Raw genomic sequence first — 25125 nt, forward strand, 5'->3', positions numbered from 1 at the left:
CATATTGCTTTCATTTGGTGTTTGTGATCAAAAGGAAAGTGCAACCAAGGATTAAATACAGAGGACCCAGGAGTACAACCCTGTGCAAACTCTAAGCCAACTACATGCTAGGAGGTGCCAGTACAGTGGTACCTCTACTTACGAACGCACCTACTTACAAATTTTTTGAGATACGACCAGCTCCGGCCCCAAAAATTTACCTCTACTTACGAACTCGCCTCGACTTATGAACTGGATCCGCGGCCATTTTCTGCCCGTTCCATGTGGTCCGCGGCCATTTTCCGCCCGTTCCACGTGGTCCGCGGCCATTTTTCCACCCGTGCCACGTGGTCTGCGGCCATTTCCCACCCATTCCACATAGTCCGCGGCCATTTTTCCACCCGTGCCACGTGGTCCGCGGCCATTTCCCGCCAGTTCCATGTGGTCCGTGGTCATTTTTCCGCCCGACACATGGTCCGCGGACGCCGGAACAGATTAATGGTAATTACATTGAACCTTATGGGAAAATTTACTTCGACTTGCGACCAACTTGACTTGCAATCAGAGTCACGGAACGGATTAAATTCGTAAGTAGAGGTACCACTGTACATGTTTCTTTCTAGGTATCTATTCATGTTCCTTCCCATCATACCTTTGTTACAGTTGATGCCATAGAAACCAGGTGGACAGATACACAATCCAGGCATGACGCAGAGTCCTCCATTCATGCAATGTGGTGTACACAGAGCTGATTTAAAGAGAATGAAGAACCAATATTACCACGGAACAATTGGCATAAATGTATTGCGAGGACAGATCTTAAAATAGAAAGCACTTTTCATCTCACAACTGAGATACCTTTCTTTCCTGCAAAGAAAAGTGTTGATTCACTGGCAGACAATCCAATGATACTCTATAAGTAAGATCTTAAGCTTGATTTTCAGCCAGGTTTTTCTATAACTCGCATATATGAACACCAAACTGTAACCAGTGGAAGAAAACTGAAATTTTACTTACAACATTTTTAATGGGCTGTACACTCATATATTCCTAAGTGCATGAGACACAAATAGATTATGCTTACTGGACCTGCTCCCAATGCTAAGGCCACGTAAACAAAAACCATGTGCCAGTCAGGGTTCCTGATCCCTGGAAGCCAGGAAAGAGCTATTTCATCCTTCAGTTCCCATAATTAACTGCCATCCAAATGGAGGCCAGGAAAATAATGCAGCTGAAGTCAACGTATCTGGAAGAAACCAGGTTCCAGAAGGTTGTGCAAGTGTACAAGTTAGGAACATTTTAGAAAGAGATTCCATAATACACTCTTCCCTCTCCTGTGGCAAAGAGGAACAATTAGGGTTAGTCCTGGCAAACAGGGCTCAACTGAAAGTATACAGTCTATGCGATAGGTCTGACCCGTGCAGTCTGTCCTTTTGCACAGATAAAATCTTGATTTATAATGAACATTGGAAACTCTCTTGATGGTAGAGTAAAACAAACGTGGTACTTAGTTTTTTACAGTTAGTGTTCATTCAACTTAATGTTTTGCCAGCGGAATTCTCATTAAGTCGTTGGCCAGTTCTTTTTTGCCTTTCAGATCCTTTAGTGGAAACTTCTTTATCTTTTGTATAAACAAACCATGCTTTCTTAAGAGCTGCAGTTCATTAAATACTTTTCTTATGTGTTTAGATTTAATTTTAGGAAGCCTCCTAGCCATATCCAAAAATTCCTCCAAAACAGTATTTTGGAAAGAAGTGACTGCTTAGCTTCTTTTGTTGTATAAACAAAGTACAGAAGAGAACTGAAGAACCCTTTTTGATTACCTTTTTCACAGTGAGGACCATAAAATCCATCTGGACATTCACAGACATGCCTTTCATTACAAAATCCTCCATTTCTGCATCCTCCAGGACATTCAGCTTCAAAGAAGATGACACAGATTAAATTAATTTACTTATTTGTTGCTTAAACACACCAGCGTCTATTGATGATATGATAGTTAGGGATTCCAAAAAAGAACATATCCATGTCAAAATCTCTGATATTTTGATAGCATACATGGACCAACATGTGTAAGAAAACTATAATCACAGGCATGGATGTCAAGTTATTATAATATAAAGGAATGTTAAGGGAAAGCAGTAATGAAGGAAAATTTCTGGTTTTATTCTCCAACTTGCAGAGTCAAAGCTCTATACACATTTTTTGGAAGGAATAAACCCCATTTAACAGAGAAGAACTTAACTGTGAAATCCCAATTTAATGGACTTTTTGAGGCTGGACAAACTGGCAACTGGCTTTTCTGTCACTGGCAAACCTTTGATCGTCCATCGTCTTTGACTTCCAACAGGTCCATCTGCATTCAGTAAACAGATCCCATGGTGTTTCTTCCTCTTCAGGTATTTCTTTGGATATCTTTAGCAATATTCTCCAGATTTGCCCTGAACTACCAAGCCTTCAGCAGTGTAAATATGGCCCAGTCCAACTGAGATTTGCCAGACCGCACAGATCTTCAATCTCCAGAGCTATCTAGGTCCATCTTAATTAGCAGCTATTACCTCCATTTCAGTTCTCTGGTCATTTAAGACTGTTTCTACTGCCACCATAATATCTTCCTTCTCCTATGTGAACTTTTCCTATGAGAAACAAAACTATGCTATAATCCCAATTTCTCCTTATCAGCAAAACTAGTGCCAAGTGTCTGTTTGGGTTTCTGCATGGGTATGTGAACAGCCAGCTGGAAGATGTAGCTGAACATAGACTGACACAAGTCACCTTCTTGTATTCTCTTTTCTTCATTATCCATCTTATGTTAACTATCTGATTTTATGTCTCCCTGCTTTTTCTGAAATCTGCCTGTTTATTATTTTTCTCTCCAGTATGGCTCTGTTCTTCCATTGGTTGCAATGGTTTGGTTAACTCCATTTCCCTCTTTCCATATATGTTAATATACTGATCTTTTGCAGTCTCTAAGCCACATAATCTTTTTCCATATTCGTTGATATAAAGTGATTGACACTTTAATTGCCTTTTCTCCAGCAGAACAATTCAACTGATATTTCAGCTGTGCCTATAGCTTTCCTGTTTGTATCTGGTCTACTGCCTGTTCTGCATTACCTTCAGGTGAAGTCAATTTTATCTCAGTACCAATGTTTCTATAATTCCATAATCCTCTTTGTAAAGGGTTTAAGCGTTGTTTTATTGCCTTAATTTGATCTCATTTACCTTTATCAGGTCTTTTCTATCATTACTCCTGAGTGTTCCTATTTTAATTGCAAATGTTCCTGGTATTTCTCTTGCCTTCTTGGAAACAACTTTCATTTCCATTTCTTGTTATATTCTACTACTGATATTCTTGACTGAAATATTTTTTCTTGTCCTTTCTTACTTGATGCTTTAGTCAGCACTAGGCCACAGTATGCCCTGCTAGTTGTCCAAGGCTTTCATTCTCTGTCTTTCCTTGGCTATCATGATAGCTAGTTCTGAAAGCCAGAAACCTTGCACATGAACTAAATGGCAGCTGCTCTTCTTGCATCAATTTCCATAAAGTCAAATTTGTGTAAACTGGGCCTTATGTAACCAGGGGATGGCATGTATTGTTTGAGTATTGTTTCTACCCCATTCCTTTATATTGACTCATTCTCTGAATCACTATGAAGGAATGGGGTGGAAATAAAAAAGACATATGTGATCAACCATAATCAAATAAATGACAGGAGCATATATCTGTTAAAGGAATGGCCACCATTGTCTTCATGTGCAAGATGACAGCCACCCTGTTTGAGGTTAAAAAAATAAAGGCAACTATGCTTATAGTACAAAATTGGAAACTGCTATGGCACACAAGCCAGTGTATGTAAAAATAGGCTTACACAAAGGTTCCTGAAACTGAACCCTTGAATAATCCTGGGGCTACCTGCATATCCCATAATCATATGAGTTAAAGTAGTCTATTTTGGTCTATTCAAATTCAGACAGAAACCTTATTTCAGCCTTTGACCAATAAAAATACATTCTATAAAACAAACAAAACAAAATTATTCCCTAACATCAATAACTGTTAGCAACCATCTGTGGGCGAAGCTTACCCAAAATGTAGCAGAATTTTGCTACTTTTAGATAAATGCATTTATCTTGATTGTTTAACAGATAATGCAAATAAAAATTATCAGAGTATCCTGGAAGTTTAAATAAAAGGGGGATAATCGACGGGTGGTGAATATCCCTGTGGAACTGACAATACAAAAGAACATAGGCTGTGGTTCTATGGCACCCATGTCACAGAGGCAATATTGTGTTTCCTATGGGATTTTCCTGTACTTCCCTTCCAAGACAGCTCTGGGGAGGATATTTAATCGGGCTAGAGATAAGGCCCTCCTGAATTTGGGGACTGTACTTTGGTATAAATATGAAGCTGGTTCAAGTCCAGCTATTCCTCAAGTATCCAATTTGGTATGCTTCATTTTTGCTTTGATTATTACAAATTTTCCTTAGTTCATGCATTGGAAAATGGTTTTTTCCTACTTTCTACACCTCTAGTAAGGTTTGGATTAGGTAGTTCTTCTGTTTTTGGGGTCTCCTATTACTACTGCTGGAGATTTCCCACTCTCTTGCTTCAGGATGGGGAAAGGGGATCAAATGTTGATTTTCCAAACATAACGAAGACTCTGAAAAAAGACATGTTTTTATTCAGCTCACTTCCAGTTACCTTGTTGACATGTTTTAAAGAAGATGGCATTCTGTGGTGTTTGCAGTATGATAGTGCCTTCTGAATTCATTATAATTACTGTAACTTCAAATGCTGCCACTCCATCTTGTTTTCCAAGGCAAGGAAATCCAACTTGAACAACTAAAAATAAAGGGAAAAAAGTTACATGTTTTCGGTGGCATGTTAATGATGTTAAGGAGAATATTGTATTATATGGGGAATCTGAATTTGAAAAATGGCACGTGTGGTGCCCTTCCTGATGGAATTTAGAAAAGAAGTGAAAACAGGACTCTTTCGCAGATCTTGTGTTACTGGAATAGTGGATGGTAAAGAAGGATTGATATATATATATATATATATATATATATATATATATAGTTGTTTTATTGATTTTATATGGAGATATTGTGAACTACTGGGATGTTTGTGGAGTCAGCAATATGTAAATATTGTAATAAATGTTAAAATATGTAGTTGAATATATATTGGGAATTAAATAATAGATTGAGATATACAGTACAAATCAGTTACAGGAGTAAATGCTACATTTTTCCTTGTAAAGGGTCATATCTCATTAAAAATCAATTATAAGATTGTCCTCTTGAACTGGGTGCCCTTCAGACATGTTGGGGCTCTTTCAGCTTTCATAATTCTCAGCCAACAGACATGATAGTCAGTATTCTGGGAGTTGCAGCTGTTCTCCTAATTCTGGAAGGCATCAGGGTGGTGAAGGTCCCTTTAGGTTGGTATCAGGAACCTTGCTGTCTACCATAGTCCCATCCAGGTTATTGTACTTACATATACACATAATAGTGATATTAGTGTATGGATGTCACTGAGACCAGTTAGTCGTGGACAAACAACAAACAAAAGTAGCCTTTTCCAAAGTGCTTGTTAATATAAAGCAAAAACAATAACACCTTGTGGCATTTTAAGTTATTACAAAGATGGCACCATATAGAACATATGGAGTCTTCATTGCAGAAGCTTTTGCTAGCCATTCTACATCAGTTTTCTTTGGCTCAAAATTTATGGAGTAAAACATTCTTAGCAAATTCTCACTTTTATATTGTTTTGATACCCTTTCCATCCTTGGCTACTCTTCTCTTCCCACTCACAGCAAAATAAAAGGTTACTTATTTGGCTATATTATTTCAGGTTGATCAGTTCCAATGAGTTATACCTTGGAAGTTCATTTTGAGGTACAGAGATGCATTTCTAAGTAGCTCACTAAATGTCACTGCCTTCTATATGATCTTGAAAAAGATACAAGATATTACTAGTCCAGAAGCCAACTGGACTGCTAGTTGTATATTATTTCAACACTGACAAGGCAAGAGTCAGTATCCTCCTTTTCATCTGAGGACAGCAGGCTAGGTTGGAAGTGAGGACATCATTCTGCCTTTCAGCATCTCAGTGCTACATACAGACCTTCAACATCTATAGACTGAGGCTGCAGCTCCCTCTACCAAATGAAGGGCCAATTTTGCTGACTGTTTTGTTGGGTTCAGAACTGGATGTTTCCATATCTTTTGCTTGATTAATATTAGAGTATTTCACGGCACAATACTTTTAGTGATGCAGTCCCAGCATTCCTCCTCTCATTCTTTTCAGATGTGGAACATAAGATGCATAGATAATAAAAGTTACAAAGGCTTTCATTGTTACCAAATTATCAGATAATTTGATTCAAAGAAGTTATTGCAGGCACCTGTAATAACATTTGCAAACAAGATATATATTTATTCCACCTTCTTTTATATGTAACTCAAGGCGATGAACATACGTAATATGCCTTCTATTTTCTCCACAACAACCCTGTGAAGTGGGTTGGGCTGAGAGAGAGAGTGACTCACCCAAAGTCACCAACAAATCAGTATTTTGTTTATTTACTTATTAGTTTGAATTACATTTCTGTGATGTTTGGGACTAAAATCCCCAGACTATTGATAATGGCAATTTATCTGAAAAGGCTGCTGCGGGAAGGATTGTGTTATGGTATGGTTTTCATCTTGCCATCTGGAACAACAGAAAACAAATCTGATCAATTCTCTGTATTTAGAGATAGATATGAGGACTACATTATGTCTTCCTATCACCACTTTTTCCTTCAAAATAAGCTTTTCTGACTTTTTCATCTGCTCCTCACAGAACATGATTTCTGACACATAATCACCCTCTTCTGTGTTTCTAAAAGCACAGAAACCAGAAGTTCAAACAAAACCCAGTTTTTCAATAATTGTTTATTTTCCCCTCCCTTCTTTCTACATTAGATGGCTGAATCTTCTTTCATCCATCTAATGTAGGCCATACTGACATTTCTGGACTTGGGGTCATTTCTGATTTATGCAGAGCTTCCAGATCACAATGACTATAATGGAAAATGTATGAAAGACCAGAACCTAGTAAATGATCCACCTAAGCCAAGGAAAATTCAGAGAAATTCACTGGGGATTTTTTTTAATGTTAGCCTTATTTAAGAATATTAGAAGATTGTACTATTATACAATGTTAGTGCCCTGTGATTAATACATATTCCATTGATATTCTTGACTGAAATATCTTGTCTTGTCCTTTCTTGTGTTAATCACAGCCATCAACAGAAAACAATCATGTAACTTGATAGAAAAACAAAATGCTGATCACAAAGAAAACCTCCATGTCACAAAATATGTTGTAGGACACATATATCAACCTAAAAGACCTTAAAACAGAAGGGATTATTTCAGATAATTTAACAATTATTTCACATAATTTAACAAGTAATTATTTCAGATAATTTAACACATCCCCCCTTTAATAAGTTGAGATATATGATAGATAGATAGATAGATAGATAGATAGATAGATAGATAGATAGATAGATAGACAGACAGACAGACAGACAGACAGACAGACAGACAGACAGACAGACAGACAGACAGACAAATAGACAGATGATAGATACAGTCAGATAGACAGATTTTCAGGTAGTGTAATGTTTAGAAATGTTCCTTCTAATTCTAGTATGCAGAATCCAGAAAAGGCCCCAACTCATGTTCCTAGTGGCTCAGTTCTTCTACAGGCTAGAAGTGACCAGACAATTGTGAAAGTTTCTGGGAGAGCTCAATTTACAGACATTTTTGCTTTGTACTAGTAGTTTCAATCAACTTTTCACTTAAATGCATATGAAGAAATGTATAGCCTACCAAAGGAACTATAAAATACTTATTTCATAACTTAAGATATTTTGGCACTTGTTATTATGTCCTTCATTATTAATTTTGAGTCTAATCTAGCCTCCGGTCAGTGTAAACACTGTGACAATAGCTTTGCTCTATTACAGTCAATGTCCACTGATTAGGAGTTGTACTACCAGCTGTGATTTGGCTACTGCTATGCAGATGCTGAAGATATAAAATAGTAAGTCCTTTGTAAGCATTCTGAATGGGAACCACATTTTACATACCTATATTCTATGCCTGCAATGTTCTACTAGACTTGCATCAATTAGAAAGACGAATGAGACTGGATTTATAGAGAAAGTGTTTCAAAAAGCTATTGATTAGGTATTGCAGGAGGGAATTGCTTGCAGGTTTTAGACATTATTTCCACAGAACCAGTGTTGAATACTGTGGAATGTTTATCTGTCTACAACAACCAGGTTTGTAATGCAATGTCCTTTTAACCTATTCATTGCATGTATTTTTCTACAACAGCAGGAAGCCTCCAGTCCAGAAACTATATTTTAGTGACTAAGCTTCCCCATCAGAACTGCTGGCCTCTTCCCAAGTCTTGCTCATTTTCTTCTACTTCTTGATGGTTTCTCTTGGACTGGTTGAACTAAGGTAGAGAAATTGCAGGAGAGATTTCAATTTCCCATGATCTCTGCACCATCATGGTGAGCTGACCCATAGGAAGCAGCTGAGAAGTAGGAAACACAGGGCTGCAGAGCCAGTGGGGGATGCAGTACCCTCTCACTAGATTTCTTTGCTCCATGCAGAATCTGAGGCTTCTTTCTTCATTGCACAGTGCAGAATCCAAGTGAGCTAAGGATGCTGGAGGTGAGAGAAAGTAAGGAATGTTGCTTCAACCCTATCATCTTTGCCTTTGGTCACTTTCACCACTGGAAGATTATGCATGCACGGACGCATGCACATATGCACACACCAACAGCACTTGGACTCATCACTTTTTTTCACCCTACCTTTATATGAACAACATTGGATGCATAAATGAAGACAGATGCTACAGACCTGAGGCTTGGTGAGGTATCATTCCAAGTAGAGGGATGTTTACAGTTGGGTCAGCCATTATGCCTTTATCCAAAGAGCGCAAAGAGAGGAACTCATAAAAGTATTCAGCCTGCATTAAAGGGTATATAAAAATATATAATAAATATCTTATTTATTTTAATCATATTGTTGTATCTTTTCCTCAGAGTATTATTTTGATGAGAAAAATACAATTAGGAGTACAACTCTATGTATTCAATATTGTATAATTTACTTCTGAATACACAAGCCTGGACAGACAGAAGACAGAAAAATCAGGTCCACTTTCTCCATACTTTGCATGATTTTATATACTTTGATCATGTCTCCCCTCAGTCACCTTTCTTCTAGACCAGACCTGCACAATTCGTAGAGGAGAAATTAAAAATAATCGCAAGCCCCAAGGGAATATCCGGTGTGCTAATCAGCTGTTTCGTGGTGAGGCCGCAAGGATGGACTGTCAGTGGGGCCTGGAGGCATTGGAGATACTTGGCAGGGTGTCTTTCAGGGTGTTGGCAGTAGTGGGTCCTTCCTGGTGGTGGAAGCATTTGGCAGCAATGGATTTAATTTTTGAGTTTTCAAAAAATACTGATGGGCCACACAGGGCTGCTTGGCAGGCTGCATGCAGCCCCAGATCATATGTTGTGCAGACCTATTCTAGACTCAAGCGTTCCAAATGTTGGAGCTGTTTCTTGAGAGGAAGTGTTTAAGCCCCCAATCATTTCATTTGCCCTCTTCTGCACTTCTATTATTTTCTTTTTTAAATGTGGCCACCAGAATTGTACGTAGTATTCCAGAAACAAGGATACCACAGATTTGCCTAAGAGTATTACAGCATTGACAGTTTCATTACCAACCCCTTTCTGAAGGTACCCTGACATGGAATTTGCCTTTTTCACAGTTGCCTATACACTGAGTTAACATCTTCATTAGGTTAATCGTTATAACCCCAACATATTTTTTCTGGTTAATTACAGATAGTTGAGGACCCTACCAATATATATATGTGAAGCTGGGGATTGTTGCCCCAATGTGTATCATTGTACACTTACTTAAACTGAATCTCAGTTTACTTGGTTGACTATCTTGTTTAAAGAGAGCCTTATGGAGCTCTCTTTAATTACATTTGGTTTTTATCATCCTGAATAGTTTAGGATCAGCCACAAACTTGACCACCTCAGCACTGGTTCCAACATGGGAGTCTATTACTTAGTTTTCCTACTTTAAGAAAACTATTTATTCCTTTTCTTTATTTATTAACAAGTTGTAGTCCATAAAAGAATAGGTCCTCCTATTCCACGACTGCTAAGTTTATTCAAGAGCCCTTGATGAGGCTTTTTCAAAGGCTTTTTGAAAATCCAAATATACTATATCAACAGGGTTACCATCATCCACATGCCTGTTGACTCTCTTAAAAAAACTCTAACAAATTTTGAAAATTTTCAACTTTTACTTATTTATTTACGCTGTCTCACTACAAGAGAAAAAGAAAACATGACATTATTTTTCTTCCTTTGGTGTAATTATAGAGAATGCTGGAACTTGGAGCAAGAAAACAACAACTTTGAAATCATTTGTAAAACATGTTTTCAAATACCATCCCTGCTAATTAAGGATGTACGCTTAAATATTTTACAATGTCAATAATAGGGCTTACCTGATGTGATGAGAGAAGAGTTCACAGCCTGTGGTTAAGATAATTGACCTCTTTGAATTTTAGAAAACATCCGTAGAATGTACAAGCTGCCTTTGGCCATACTTGAAAAGTAGGGAGCCGTTCTTATGGCTCAGAAAATGGCTTTGAAGTTTAGGAAGTAACTCCTCTAGCACATCATTACCAAGAACTATCTTTTGATTTTAATCTCATGAAAGTATAATCAATAATTTTCTTAAGTGAACACTGTGACTAGAAACAAAGGTTTTTGTTATTGGACCACTAATGGTCTCTTCACTTTCTCTACTTGCTGGCTTCAGTTTGCACTCCTATATAATATAGCTCTTTTTCCAAAAAGTAAGCTCTCTCTAAAAAAATATGAAACAACTGTAAACAGCAAATACATTTAACTATAAAATAATTTTTTTCTGTACAGGTAGTCCTTGAGTTACAATGGCAATTGGGACTGGAATTTCCATCACTAAGCTATGCAATCGTAAAGTGTGATGTCACATGATTGCATCACTTAGCAACGCCAATCCCTGCAGACCCTGTTGCTGATGTTGAGGATTGTGGGTCTTTAAGTGAGCACCTCCTTGCAACTTCCTGCCAGCTTCCAACAACCAAAGTCAGCAGGGAAGCAGGCAGGGAAGTTGCAAGTTGCTCCAGTAAGTCTCCCCCACCCGCTTGGGGTGGCTGCTGCTGGGTAGGAGAGGGTGCCGAGGGTGTGAGAGTGGTGGGGAGGCATGACGCAAGTGCAATGAGGCTTGGGGTGGCTACTGCTGGGTGGGGGAGAATGCGTGAGTGGCCAGGGAGGTGCAGTGTGAGTGCTGCAAAGCTCAGGGAGGGTATGTGGGTAAGTGCAAGCTGGTTGCCAATTGCCCAGATTGCAATCATGTGATTGTGGGAGTGCTGGGTTGGCCAGAACTTCAAGGACCACTCATAACCACCCCTCATTCAGCGCCATTGTAACTTCAAAGAGTCACTGAATGAGTGGTTGTTAACTGAGGACTACCTGTACTTTTTAAGAATGAAATGTATGCATTGAATTCTAATCTGTCATAATCACCAACCATTTTGGCAAACCGATTAAAAATCCTTTAAAAAGGCGCAATAAAAGGAACAAAACAAGGATCTAACAGTTTGACACTTACATTCTGTGAATTTTATGTTGCTGACAAAATTTGAATATTCAGAAACTGAGTTGTCTAACTTAACATGGTCCTATTGTGCATACTTAAAAGATAAATAGCAAAATGTGGATATTTTTTCTTATCTGCATGCATCTTGCTAAACCATGGTTTACTTTAACCACAATTAGTTGACAAGGCATTGTGGCCAGATGCACAGATAATACTAAACTATAGGCCATGGTTTACAAACCACAAAGCCTGGGTTCACATGTTGAATTAAGGCAGAATGAAACAACCCACATTACCATAATAAGTCAACTTAGCTAGTACAGTGGAACCTCGGTTCACGAACTTAATTCATTCCATGACTCTGGTCGTGACCCGAATTGGTCGCGACCCGAAGCAAATTTTCCCACAAGGTTCAATGTAATTACCGTTAATCCGTTCTGGTGTGGAGGACAGGGAGGCGGCTATTGCTTGGAGGGAGAGTCCCCCTCCCTACGACCACGTGTCAGGGGCGGAAAATGGCCGGGGACCACATGTCAGGGGCGTAAAAATGGCCACGGACCACGTGTCAGGGGCAGAAAAATGGCCGCGGACCACGTGTCAGAGGCGGAAAATGGCCGTGGACCATGTCACGGGAGGGAAAATGGCTGCGGATCCTGTTCGTGACCTGATCCGGCGTTTGCAAACGGAGGCAAAATTTTGCGACTGGAGCTGTTCATGACCCGAATGGTCGTGAACAGAAGCATTCGTGACCCGAGGCACCACTGTATTATGTAATTTAAATGACCTGCCTCATAGGTATAAGAACTTCAGAAAAACAACTAAAAATAAATCTTTACAGAAGATGCCATTGGCACGATCCAGTCCTGGACAGGAATACATGCTTCCCTCTTTTCCAGTTCCTTCTCTACTTAGGGATAAAGTCCAAAGGAGTGAATCTTGCGAAGTTTTGATATTTCGGGGTAAAATCAGTAAGCTCTCACAAAAGTTTGGCCATTTGTGGCCATTTAAAAAACAGGTATCACATGGGCAATCATGCATGCAGAACCTGAAAAGGTTGTTCATCACTGCAGGAGGAAAACACGGGATGGTTAGAAAGGGAAGTTGGCACTGGGCTGATCTGCACATTGTACCGAGCTACGGTTTGTTTAATCTTGTTTTACATTGCACTGCCACAAACTATGTTTACATACCACCTGTCAGGCCTAGCCCAAGGAACTCCAAGAGACAATGCCAATTCAGTCCAGCTATGTTTATTAGCTACAACCTCTAGCAAGAATCTTCCCAGACTAAAACCCCAGTTCCCAAAGTCCTCCAGCCACAACAGTGTGAATTCCTCAGGGAGGTGCCAGTCTCATCCTCTTGTTCCTCCCACGCGAGCTAAGAAAATGTTTATCTGCCTGAGCTTGGCCTTCATAATTCCATTCCATCACACTGCCATGGCTGCGTTCATACAACATGCTAAGCAAAAACTAAATAAACCACCTTATCGCTTAGCACAAGTTACAAACCTAGCCATTCTCTGCCCCATCAATGTACAATTTCATGAATGAGGCACAGACACCGTAACTGTTGAGCTTGATTACGATAACAGTGTTATCGTAAGTAAGCTCAATAATGTACAGTATTGCTGAAAGCTCATCTGCAATAACCATTTCCAGCAACAACACTGTCTTTTGATCGGCATAATTATACTCAGTAACCATTACCTTGCGAAGTAACTTCTGGAGACATTTTTACAGGAAAGCCTAAGACAAATTTAAAACTTTAATCCAGCAACCAATTACATTTCAGCAAATGGATGGAAGAGGACTGTTTTTCAAGTGAACGCTCCAGACATGAAGGAAGGAAAGAATACAAGTTTGAAAGAAAAACATTTCGTGCCAAAAATTAAGTTTTTGCCAAACTTGTCTGGAAGCTGCATGCCGGTGACTACTACTGAACAGAAAAAAACTGAGGAACTATTGAAATCACTCAAAATTATTACAAATGATCTTACTTTTTGTGAAATGTTATCGGCTAAATTTTGTAATAGCCACTGTGAGGGGCTATTCAATAGCAAAAGGAGTGAGTGGTTTTCAAATGATTGTATACTGTTGCGCTGCCTATGGCATTAATTATATTTATTATCTTGAGCATGAAAAGCCAACTGGGGAGTGATATACATTAAGATCTTTGAGATGTTATAATGGGGGGAAAAGAGGGGAAAGATTGCTTACTGAGTAAACAGAACAAAAGAAGAGCAAGAAACAGATCTACTGATTTGCAATCAAACATAAGATTGCAAAGATGAGAAACTTCTAAGAGGGAACCATGGTAATTCTCCAACAATACCAAAGATTAAAGTTTTGGCTCTTAGCCTCATAGAATCATAAAAGTTGAAAGGGACATTTAGGCCATCAGTTCCAGTCCCTACTCAGAGCAGGAATCCTAATTAAGGATTATGGTTGTGTAGCCTTTGCTTGAATATATTCAGTAAACAGGAGCCCATCACCTCTCTGGTAACTGATTCCACTCTCAAATGGCTCTTACTGATTGGAAGGGTTTTTCCCCCCCCAACATTAAATTGGAATCTGCTTTCCTGTAATTTAAACCCATTATTCCTTGTTCTGAACTATGGCACTAGAGAGAACAATTCTTGATCTCTTCTATGTCACGTCCTTTCAGGTATTGGAAGAGTGTTATTATTCTCCCTCAAATGGATGTGCAAAATTGTCCATCACGGATTAACCATTCCATGCATGAAACAGCTGGTTTTGGTGGTCTATACCCAAACTGAAACATAGATTTTGGATGTTTTGGTTCATACATAGAATGAAATGGGGCTATTTTGTTACATGCATAGACTGAAATGTGGTGGTTCTGAGCAGCATTAGTGATGGTGGTGGGAAAGAGTGGGGAAAAGCTATAAATGTTGAGAGCTGAGAGGAGGGAGGAAAGGCAATAAGATTGCAACTGAGTTGGCAGGCCAGTGAGATATGCCATACTGGGAGCTGCGCAAGTCATTTGGTGTCTCCTTATAATGCTTAGTTTCCAATCCCAGGTTCATCTTCATTGCCCTTCTCTGGAGCTGTTCCAGTTTGCCTGAACCCTTCTTAAAGTCTGGTGCTTGGAACTGGATACAGTACTCCAAGTACAATTTTAACAGAGCAGAAAACAGTGGAATGATTGTTTTGTATGATTTGGAAATCATACTTCTGTGATATGGGTGTTTGTTTTCAGCCTAGTGTGCTGTGTGAACTCAACCAATTATAGCTTTTTCAATGAACTACTGTTAAAACAAACCATGCTTAACATAAAACATGAACATCAAAATGGAGAGAAATAGCTGCTGTCCTTAACCTTTTATACCTTCCAAGTCTCAGATTCTATTCTATTTTTTAATATTATATACATCTTTAAAAATTGCTTTTATAAGGAGGAATTATGAGTAATGATTGTTTAATAATTTTGGTTGATACGTTATTTTATCATGTTTTATCATTAAGTATTTTGGCCATAAGAGTACAAGAGAAAGTGGCATATAAATCAAGAGACTGTGATTATTGCTATAGATTACTGATGCCTGAAGCCAGCCAATTGTGGCTTATTCAACAAATGTTTTTTTAAACAAAACTACAATTACCACGAAGTGTTAACCAGGCCAGTTGGTAGGTCATATGCTTTGCCCAGGCTTCATCTTCATCTTTTCTAATTGAAAGCTGAGCCAGTTAGTAAAGGCAAAGAGTGAAATCTTGGATACACCAGTTGTGGACTGACTTCCAGTTTGTAGGACCTACATTATCAAATACTGCAGGAGTGTAAGGAGTATACTTACATTCCTTATTCCTGTAGGATATAGGAGTATAAAGAACAGCTTTCCCCTTGCTTGTTCTACTTCTCCAGTATTTGGAAGTTTGGATTTTGTGTTTATTTGTTGCATATATATCTTGTCGTATCTTGTCGTTCTTCCAAATTATGGCAGCATACATAAACCCTCTCCAGTTCTGTACTCAGAATAATCCTGATAGGTAGGCTAGGTTGGGAGATTCAAATTCATGCAGTGAGCTTAATTGTTGATTCAAGATTTAAACATGGGTCTCCCCAGACCTACCCCAATGTTCCAACAATTGCATCATACTAGGTAATAAATTCTGGGAATTTGTCCAATCCTCTGTCAACATATCTTGGAGTAGAAGATGAGGCTTGATTAGCATAATCTGTTCCTGCACACTGCTGCGTCCCATCTACTTGCAACCTTCCCCAGTGGGAAAGCTGGCAGAGAAGATTGCAAATGGTGATCACATGATCGTGGGGCACTTGACAACCGGTTGTAAAGGCCAGCTGGTTGCCAAGTGCCTGAAATGTGGCCATGTGACCTTGGCCGGAGCGACGTTTTATGACTGGTTTACGTGCTGTCATAACTTCAAACCATAGTTAAATGGTCATTAAGTGAAGACTACCTGTAATTATTAAATGATCATGTAATACTGTCTGATGAGAAATAAGTTTTTGCTCAGTCGCTGGATAGAATTTCAATCCATATCGTCAGTCCATCTCACATTTCTACTGAGAATTCTTGACCCCTTAAAGAAGAGTTATGGTTTGCTTTCAATGAATTCATTCTCTATAATCATGGTTTATCTACTGTTTGGTTCCTTCTAGGTTTGTTTTGTTTTGACATTTAAATGTTTTACTGGTGAAGTATAACAACTAGAAGATATGATGAAGTCCAAACAAAAATATAACATTGCTAATATAATCATAAAAGAATATACAAAATAGTAATTAAATGAGTACATTTGAAGAAATTAAAGATATATCCATAAAGTATTAATATAGAACTAGCTCAATCCTGTAACATGTTATTAAATCTAGCCATAGAGACCATCTATTGCTCCGTCTTCTCAGTTTTAATGTAATAATTTATGTCAGTACAATAATATTTATTATACACATTCTTAATATTCTGTTATTTAGATGCCTTAGAGTAATGAATATAGATAAGAGGGAAAAAAGTGGATATTCTACCAATATGGTTCCTTCTAGTTTTATGATACTATCTACATAGAAAGATATATCTAATAGAAACTTTGAACTGTCCCTCATTAAGTCAAATTTGGGCATGCCATGCAGTCTCTAGTAATCTATGCACACCACTCAGTCCATTTATGTCAAGCTTACTCTATCAATAAACACTGCCTTGAAAATTTCAAAGTAAAGCCTCGGCTTGTTCCCTTTCATCCAGATTGCTTTCTCTGCCAAGTGCTTAAAAATAAAAGAAGTGTACTAATTAAATTCAGCAGGGCGAAAAGGAAAATAAGCTGAACGTAACAAGATGCTAAAGTCACTGTAGCCCAGAAGGAAGAATTCTGAGTTACAGCCCAACAGGATCTTACTTGAGAGCCTTTAGCAGAAAATAAACATTGACCCAACATCACACTCAGGAATGCGCAAAGGAAAATGTGTTCTCTTCCTTTAAGCTGCTGCTGGTCCATGGGCAAATCTCTGTCAGCAGCAGTCTATATCTGTGTTTAATTTACTCTTACAAACATACCTTATCTTCTGCAACCTATTGGATCTTTACATAAAACAAAATCCCGCAACTGGTTAAAACATTTGTCAGTCTTACTCATACCCACTATTATTTGTTAGAGATCATGGGATACTGTAGTTGTAAGGAGTTGCTCTGTTAGGATAAGACTTAGGAGCAGAAATCTTGGCCCCACTCAGGAAAGCATAAAGTATAATTGAGTATTATACTTTACTATCCAAATAGCTTCTCACCCTTACTAAGAGCATTAAGTCAACAAACTAAAGTAAGCTTTATAGTAAATGCAAATAGTAAATGCAAATTGTCATAAACCAAGAAAATGTATTATGTGAATGCAGATTCACTAATCACCAAATAATTGATATATTGTGACATTCAATAACCTCTGTATAATTATAACATACAAATAACAGTGGCTAGGGAGAAGTGATAATTTTATTAATGGAAAATAGAATAATGACATCTTCCCCCACATCATCATCCTTCCAGTAAGTAAAGTCTTCAGAATTCTTCTGACAACACTAAGGCAGTAAATCCTTCAGACATTTTACACAAATTCTTGGAATGAAACAGGGCCTAACTCCCAAGTAAATATCTTTAGGATGTACTTTTCGGTTTGCATATTATAGGAACTGTACAATGTTCACAGAGTGTTGCTCTGATTTTAGTACTGTATTACACTAAGTGTTACCTATCAGCTTTTATTGACTTACCAGTCATTTTAATTGTGCAAGTCTTTAAAATGTAAACATTTGCTCTAAAATGGAACTGGTATAGAATAGTAAAACTGAATGAAATGCTACCAAAAGCTATCTTATGGAGGTTCTACAACCAAATTTCACTTGAATGTCAATAAACTAAAGGTGTTTTTTGTTTTTGTTTTTTGCTTTTATTTTCAGTGTTAGACAGTGGGAAAAAAAGAAACAAGTTTCAAATGTGAAAATTTCCACTACAGAGTAAAAGACCACCAACTGATAGGGAAAGTAAGAATTATGTTTTTCAACGTAGGGAACCAGATATTTTTTTAATTATCAGGACAATTAAAGCTTTTATAATTGTATGATCTTTGCAGGTATCTATAACTAAAATGAACCAGCCACTTAATACAACACTTATGTGTCAAAAAATCTCCCTTAAGGTTGCTTTAATATAGTATACAGCTGTATGCTACTCTTGTGATCAGAATCATTGATGAAGCAGGCACTCTCCAAGGTAATTCTTTTTTTTCTCAATTTCCACAGTACAGTTTTACATGTATTGTTTTTTGATAGTTGCCAGCATTGCAGTTTTACCACAAGGATTAGTGGTGTTAGCTTGTCCCAAAATATTCACAAATCTAGCCCCATTTCTTTGTTCCACATAAATAATCATTAGAAACTCTGTTTACATACATACAAGTTTAAATTCTACATGCTATCAGTAAACAATACATAATCAAGTTAAAAAGAAAACTGAATATTTATCCCAAATATATGGTGCCATCATGGTACATTCCCTTGTAAAAACTTATTCTGTTAAGTTTATAGCTTGTTGGTTCATTACAAACATTTTTTTATTGATTGATTTCGATTTTGGTGCCACCTGACTCCAAAAGATAATGCTCAAGTTGGCTAATAAACGAAATACAATGTAACGCAGACAAGTATAAACCAATTATAAAATCCAGTCAATTAAATCATGCCACTAAAATTAAAAATTGACTGACCCCTTTCAATTATAACCTATTGTAAGCTTAAAGGTCTTTAAGAGAGAAATGGTACACCCGCTTTTTGTGTGCTAGTAAAAGGTAGGAAAAGCCATAATCTCTTAGAGTGAACTCCACAGCCTGAGGGTGTCCACCAAAAAAGGGTCTTCTGCAACATTCCCAGAAAAAAAGAGAGAAGAGATGCAAGGTGGTGGCTCATCAGTGCAGCAGTAGAACTTTTTCGGGGGAGATAATGTTTCAGGTTTCCCCTTTCCTGGCCATAGAAAGAAATCATCTATATATTACTAAAACTCTTGTGTCTGTAACCTTCAACTGGACAAAACGATGTGTCATGTGGCAACAATTTTTGAACCAAGGTACTTCAAATGGACTAACTTACAGAATGTGTCCAAAATCTGGAATCTATTACTCCTGTGGGATTAAAATTTGGGAAACTGTGGCTCCTTCAGCATTGCTGTCCTGCTGCACCACTGTGATCAGTCCAGGTCGTGTGATTGTCATGGGCATATCCTTGACCACTTTCCCACCTCCCTCTGTCCCCTGCGCCCAATCAGCTGGCAGCAAGGCCCAACAGGCAAGTGGTGATTGGCTGTTTTGGAAACGAGGCAGAAATCTGAAATCACTTAATGGCTGTGGACATTAAGGAAAGTATGAGGGAGTGACTTGGATGCCTGCTGGTGAGGAAGAGCTGGCTGGTGGGTGCCAGTGGTCAACAAGTGAGTCCTCTTCCTCCCTTAAGGGAGAAATCCCCTGGGGACACGCTGGAAAGGGGAGCAGGGGTGCAGTTTTCTTCACGATCCATGGCTTCCTTTGTTCCACCTCTCCCCAGCAAAGTGGCAGGCAGTTCTGCTGATCAGCTGAGGATGAGGAAGAGGCTTCATGGGGGCTCTCCTGAGGGTTGTGAGGGGAGGGCAAATGGTGCAAGCCTATATTATATGTGGAAATGAAGGTAGGTAGGTAGGTAGGTAGGTAGGTAGGTAGGTAAGGGAGGGAGGAAGGGAGGAAGGGAGGAAGGGAGGAAGGAAGGAAGGAAGGAAGGAAGGAAGGAAGGAAGGAAGGAAGGAAGGAAGGAAGGAAGGAAGGAAGATAGATTTCTGATGCTCCCTGACAAGCAAAGTCAATGGGGAAGTCAGAATCAAGTTGCAAGTCGCTCACACTCCTACTGCTCTTCTGCCCTTGGTCATTCTGTTTCTCTGTTTAGGTAAGGAAATATCTCTAACATGATGACTCAGTGAGTCATGGGTTGTCTAGTTCTTGATATTGTTAATTGTCAAGAACCTGCCAGAAGAGCAATTTTCTTTTGGGGGTTGTTTCAAAGAAGGCGAACTCAGAAGCCTATAAAACCTTCAAGGAGATTTATACCTTTCTCCCAAAGCCATCTATGGTTTTATGGTGGCTAGTGACCGATGAGAACCAGCCAAGCTGAACTTTCAGGTTTTAATTAAAATTTACTTAATAATCTACTTTCTTTCTTTTTCATTATATCTCCTTGAATTCTTGAATTATTATCCTTTATTTAGGGATTTACAAGTTTATGTTTTTATGATTGAGGAGGACAGCCTAATTAATTTATTAAACTGACTCTATTTTTTCCTTTTGATTTCTTAATAACTTTTTTTTCCCAATTTCAGAATTACAAATTGGCTTTTAAGAGGAATAAGGCCAGTTATGAATTATATTTGGTTAATGTAGCAAGAATTTCTGAGCAAAGGCAACACCTTGATTTAATTTTACTACTACTATTTTTCTTTTGAAAAACCCGTACTTAATAAAACTATACCAATAAGGATTTTACCAATCTGGAGACAATTGATGTTGATTGGTATCCTGCTTGCCTTGTTGCATGCTAGCTGTTAAGCTTTTATGCTTTCCTCATTTTTATGACATTTATATTTCCTGTACCCACAGGAGGGAGCTCCAACATAAGGAATGTCTAACCAAGATTTTCAACTTTGAAACAAAAATTAAGACAATTAGACTGGAGAAATCCTTGGAATTTTAGGATAAAGAATGACAGTATTTTAAAAGTATCTTATATGAGTTTAATGTGTATAGGTAGGGTATAGCCTTAAGATCTGTATTTCTTTTTAAGGGTTTCTATATGCCTTTTTTGTCTCATACTGTATTATCTGGACTTTATGTATTATGGTATCTAGTTACCACTGGATTTTTTCTTATCTAATATCTTACTTTTAGCTGCATAATTTATTTTGGTCTTGTTTAACATGAGGAAATTTTGAGTGTAAAATCATTTTTTATTTATCGAAGTAAGTTGAAAATGACACTTATTTTTGTTATAGAAAGAAACAAAACAAAAACTGAAGACCCCCAAATTTATCGCAAACAACTGATTCTTCTGTTACTTTACCAAAAATTAAAGACCTTCTCACAGGTGAACTGCATACAATGGAAAGTACTATTGACAAATTAATTCAACAAAAACAGGATTTGGGAGTTAGGTTTGATTTTTTTTAAGGCTAACTTTAATGATAAATATGACAAATTAACACCCAAATTAGAACTTCAGGAAAAAGAAATTAAAGATTTGCAGACAAGACACCAGCAATTGTATTCAGTTCAAAGTATCCAAAATACATAGCTAAAGAAGTTGAAGTTAAACTAAAAATAGCTGAAACAGAACTTCATAAAATAACTTGAAATTCAGAGGTATTCCTGAGAAGTTTGAGAAAAAATATTTAGAAATAGAAATAGAAAAGTTACTTAACACTTTATTGAGTTGGATATAGATGAAACTTTGGAAATTCAAGAAATCTATAGAACAAATTCATGGACTGCATGAAGAAGAAAATTGCTACGTGATATACTTGTTAAATTCACATATCTTAAGACAAAAAAGCAACACTAGAAAAAGGAGTGACATTTCCTTAAAACTCAAAGCCTGAATAATTGAGATGCTACCAGATGTACCTCCAGATATACTTAGAAGAAAGAGAAACCTGAGAACTATTCTTCAAGAAAGAAAGATCAGATACAGGTGCACTATTCCATTCCGTCTAGAGGTTTTTATGGATAGTGGCAAAGCTTTTGTATAATTCACTGAGAATGCCAATACAATGCTTAAGTCATTGGCTCTGACAGAACAAGGGAATAATGTCCAACATTTGAACCAAGCAACTGCTATTTCTTCATAAATTAATTTGATCACTGAGATCATGGATCAAATTAAAATATTCTCAGCTAGTACTAATGGGCTGAAGAGCCCATTTAAATGGGAAAAAAAGTTGAAGCTAAAAAGGAAATGCACATATTGTGTATCTTCAAGAGATGCATTTAAAAAAAGATAATGTAAACCTGTTAGAATGTAAACATCTCAGTTAAAATTTTGCAGCATCAGGCAGATGGGAAAAATGAAATAGCTATATACATGAAAAATGTATTATGGAATTTAGAAAAACAAATCAAAGATGAAGAAGGGACAGATATTACTTTTTCAGATTGGATTTGGGAAAATAACAATTGCTTAAATTTATGCTACAAATGACAACAAAATAAAATTATATGAAATATTTTTTCAATCACTTCTTGAAATTGCACAAAAAGATATTCTGATTCTTGGAAATAATGGTTTTTCCCTCCAAATAGGGCCAAACCTCTTTATCTAAGAGGAACTCTGATAAATTCTCAGAATTTAAATATCTTAGACTGTATGTCCAGACTAGCTCTTTTCATAATATGGAGATAGAAATAACCTGCAGAGAAAGAATGTATATATTATTTTTCAGTTCATAAAACTTACTTGAGCATATATATGTGCTGAATTTCTAACTCACTGTTAACTAGTTCAGAGACATGGAAGTTGCAGCTCCTACATAGGCAGATCATAACTCCATAGTTTTAGGATTAAACAGAGGAAGCTCTAGACTGGAGATGGAGACTTAATGAACTTTTAATACTACAAGAGGACATAAAATTGAACTGCCATGATTAAGGAGCTTCCTTAAGTTAATTCAACCTCTTATCTTTCTTTATTTACAGTATGGAACTCTAGAAAAGCATTTATGAGATGATTATCTTTCCAGCATCAAATAGCTAGAAAGCTATGCAAAAGCAGCAAGATATATTGATGAATAAATTGAAACAATTAGAATCAAGACATAAGCATAATCTTGTTGTGGACTTAGAACAAGTGATTCATAATCAACTAGATGTAATGGACCTAGGTGAGACTTGTAAAAGTTGAATTTTGTCAAACAGAAATATTTTGAAAAAGGTAACAAATCTAGATAAATTGCTAGCTTTCCAACTTCAAAAGGAACTGTAATGGAAGGCATGTGCGAGGAGGATACTGGAATGGAGGATCAAGGTTATCATGAGGGAGGGGGAGCATTCCTGGAGAGGTTACAGGGCAAGTGCTTCCTCAGCCCACAGCAGGGCCGTGAGAAGGTGAAGAAGCTGAAACTAGTCCCTTCCTAGAGTCTCACGGGGTATATCCAATAGTTGCTTTAGCATAGGTTTAGTTTGGTGAGATTCTGTCTATTAGCTGCAAGCTAATAAAGGAACTATACTGGACTGGACTGCCTCGTTGTTGCTCTTGGGCTGGGCCTGACAGGAACAAGACAAAAGATCTATTATTTCTATTTGGGATGGAACTAGACATGTCTACAATGAAGGACATGATGGAGCAATTTGTTAAATACTATTCAAGATTGCATAGTAAACAGATATCTGAATTGGAAAAGATTGAAGAGTATTTGAATACAATGCTATTTTAAAAATATACAGATCAACAACAGGAAGCTCTTAATAAACTCATAACAGAAAATGAAACTAAAGGTATAAAAAAATGAAACTGAACAAAGTTCCAAGAGCTAATGGCATCTCTGCAATTCACTACAAGACTTTTCAAGAAATTATGGTAAAACCACTAACTCAGGAAATGAATGAGATTCAATAATATCAATAATTTTCTTTGTTATGAAAAAAAACCCTTTAATCTCTCTAATCTACAAGGAAAGAAACAACCCAACCCACCCAGAGTGCTATTGACCTATTTCTTCCTTGAATGTAACTACAAGCCTTTTATGGCAATACCTACAAAGAGAATAAATGTTTTTTAACTGTAAATACATCTGGACCAGATTGGATTTGTCCCAAAGAATACATGAGAGACAACATCAGATTTTCTTGAAAGCTATAAAACAAACAGGTGATGGTCTTTCTTGATGCAGGGAAAGCTTTTGATAATTTGGAATGGTCCTTCATGCTTATGACTTGAAGAAGACGAATGGAGACTTTAACTTTTTTACATGGATACAGAATATTTATAAAGAGTAGTTATAAAGGTCAGAGTATTTATAAAGTTCAACCCTGAGCTACATATATTCTCTTCTATTATTTATAAAGAATATGAAGCAAAGGTAAGAGAACATGGTTTTTTAATCCCCAAAACATACCATAATGAAGGGGACATGAAAAGTTTGTCCCCTTTGTTCTTCCTTATTCTTTTTGGCATTAGAGTCATTGATAAAGAAAATGTCAAGACAACAAAATCTCAGGAATTAAATTAACAAATTACTCAACCAAAGGACTCTTTAGAACTGATAAGGGAATATATTTAGTAGTATGGTCCAGGGTCAGAATATCAGATCAATAAGGATAAAACTCAAATGTTGACATAGAACTTAACTGAGGAAGAAAAGCAATATTTGTACTAAATAACAGGGTTTACTATTACTGCAAAAAAGATTAAATACCTGGGAATTTACTTGACAGAAAACAATAAAGACCTATTTAAAAAACAATTAGTCACAGATTTGGAAAAATATAATGACAGATATTTCAAGATGGAGAAAGTTAAAAAACTAACATTCTGCCGAGGCTTAAATTTCTGTTCCAAATTATTCCAGTGAAAATTGAAAACAAGGCAGAGACAAGTAACAAATTGTATATGCTCTATACTGAGGATTCGAAAGAATGAGTCTGGCAGACCTGAGCTTTCCCAGTGAATTATTAAACTAGCTGTCTAACCTGGATTACAAATTGGACATCACCCTATGAGTGGGTTAGCCACAATGAGGGAGCAGGACTTCCAGAAGGTCTGCACAAATACAGTGCATTCGGAAAGTATTCAGACCCCCTTCACTTTTTTCAGTTTTGTTATGTTGCAGCCTGATACTACAATCATTCAAATTCA

General features: G+C 37.3%; 1 protein-coding gene across 2 annotated transcripts in view; it reads right to left on the bottom strand.

The window, feature by feature from the left end:
- The window catches only part of WIF1 (Wnt inhibitory factor 1), a 40904-nt gene that overhangs the window by 6779 nt on the left and 9000 nt on the right, over positions 1 to 25125 (bottom strand). For both annotated transcript variants that reach the window (XM_025172225.2, XM_007436732.3), the window contains exons 3-6: positions 8923 to 9031; positions 4688 to 4828; positions 1803 to 1898; positions 632 to 727 (exon numbers count right to left, since the gene is read on the bottom strand). In XM_025172225.2, the coding sequence (XP_025027993.1) occupies positions 632 to 727; positions 1803 to 1898; positions 4688 to 4828; positions 8923 to 9031 (442 nt within the window). The remainder of the gene's footprint in view (positions 1 to 631; positions 728 to 1802; positions 1899 to 4687; positions 4829 to 8922; positions 9032 to 25125) is intronic.

Source organism: Python bivittatus, unplaced genomic scaffold (genome assembly GCF_059951505.1).
Source record: "Python bivittatus isolate LINGU-HERP-01145 unplaced genomic scaffold, Pbiv_v1 ctg000330_np1212, whole genome shotgun sequence".
Taxonomy (NCBI): domain Eukaryota; kingdom Metazoa; phylum Chordata; class Lepidosauria; order Squamata; family Pythonidae; genus Python; species Python bivittatus.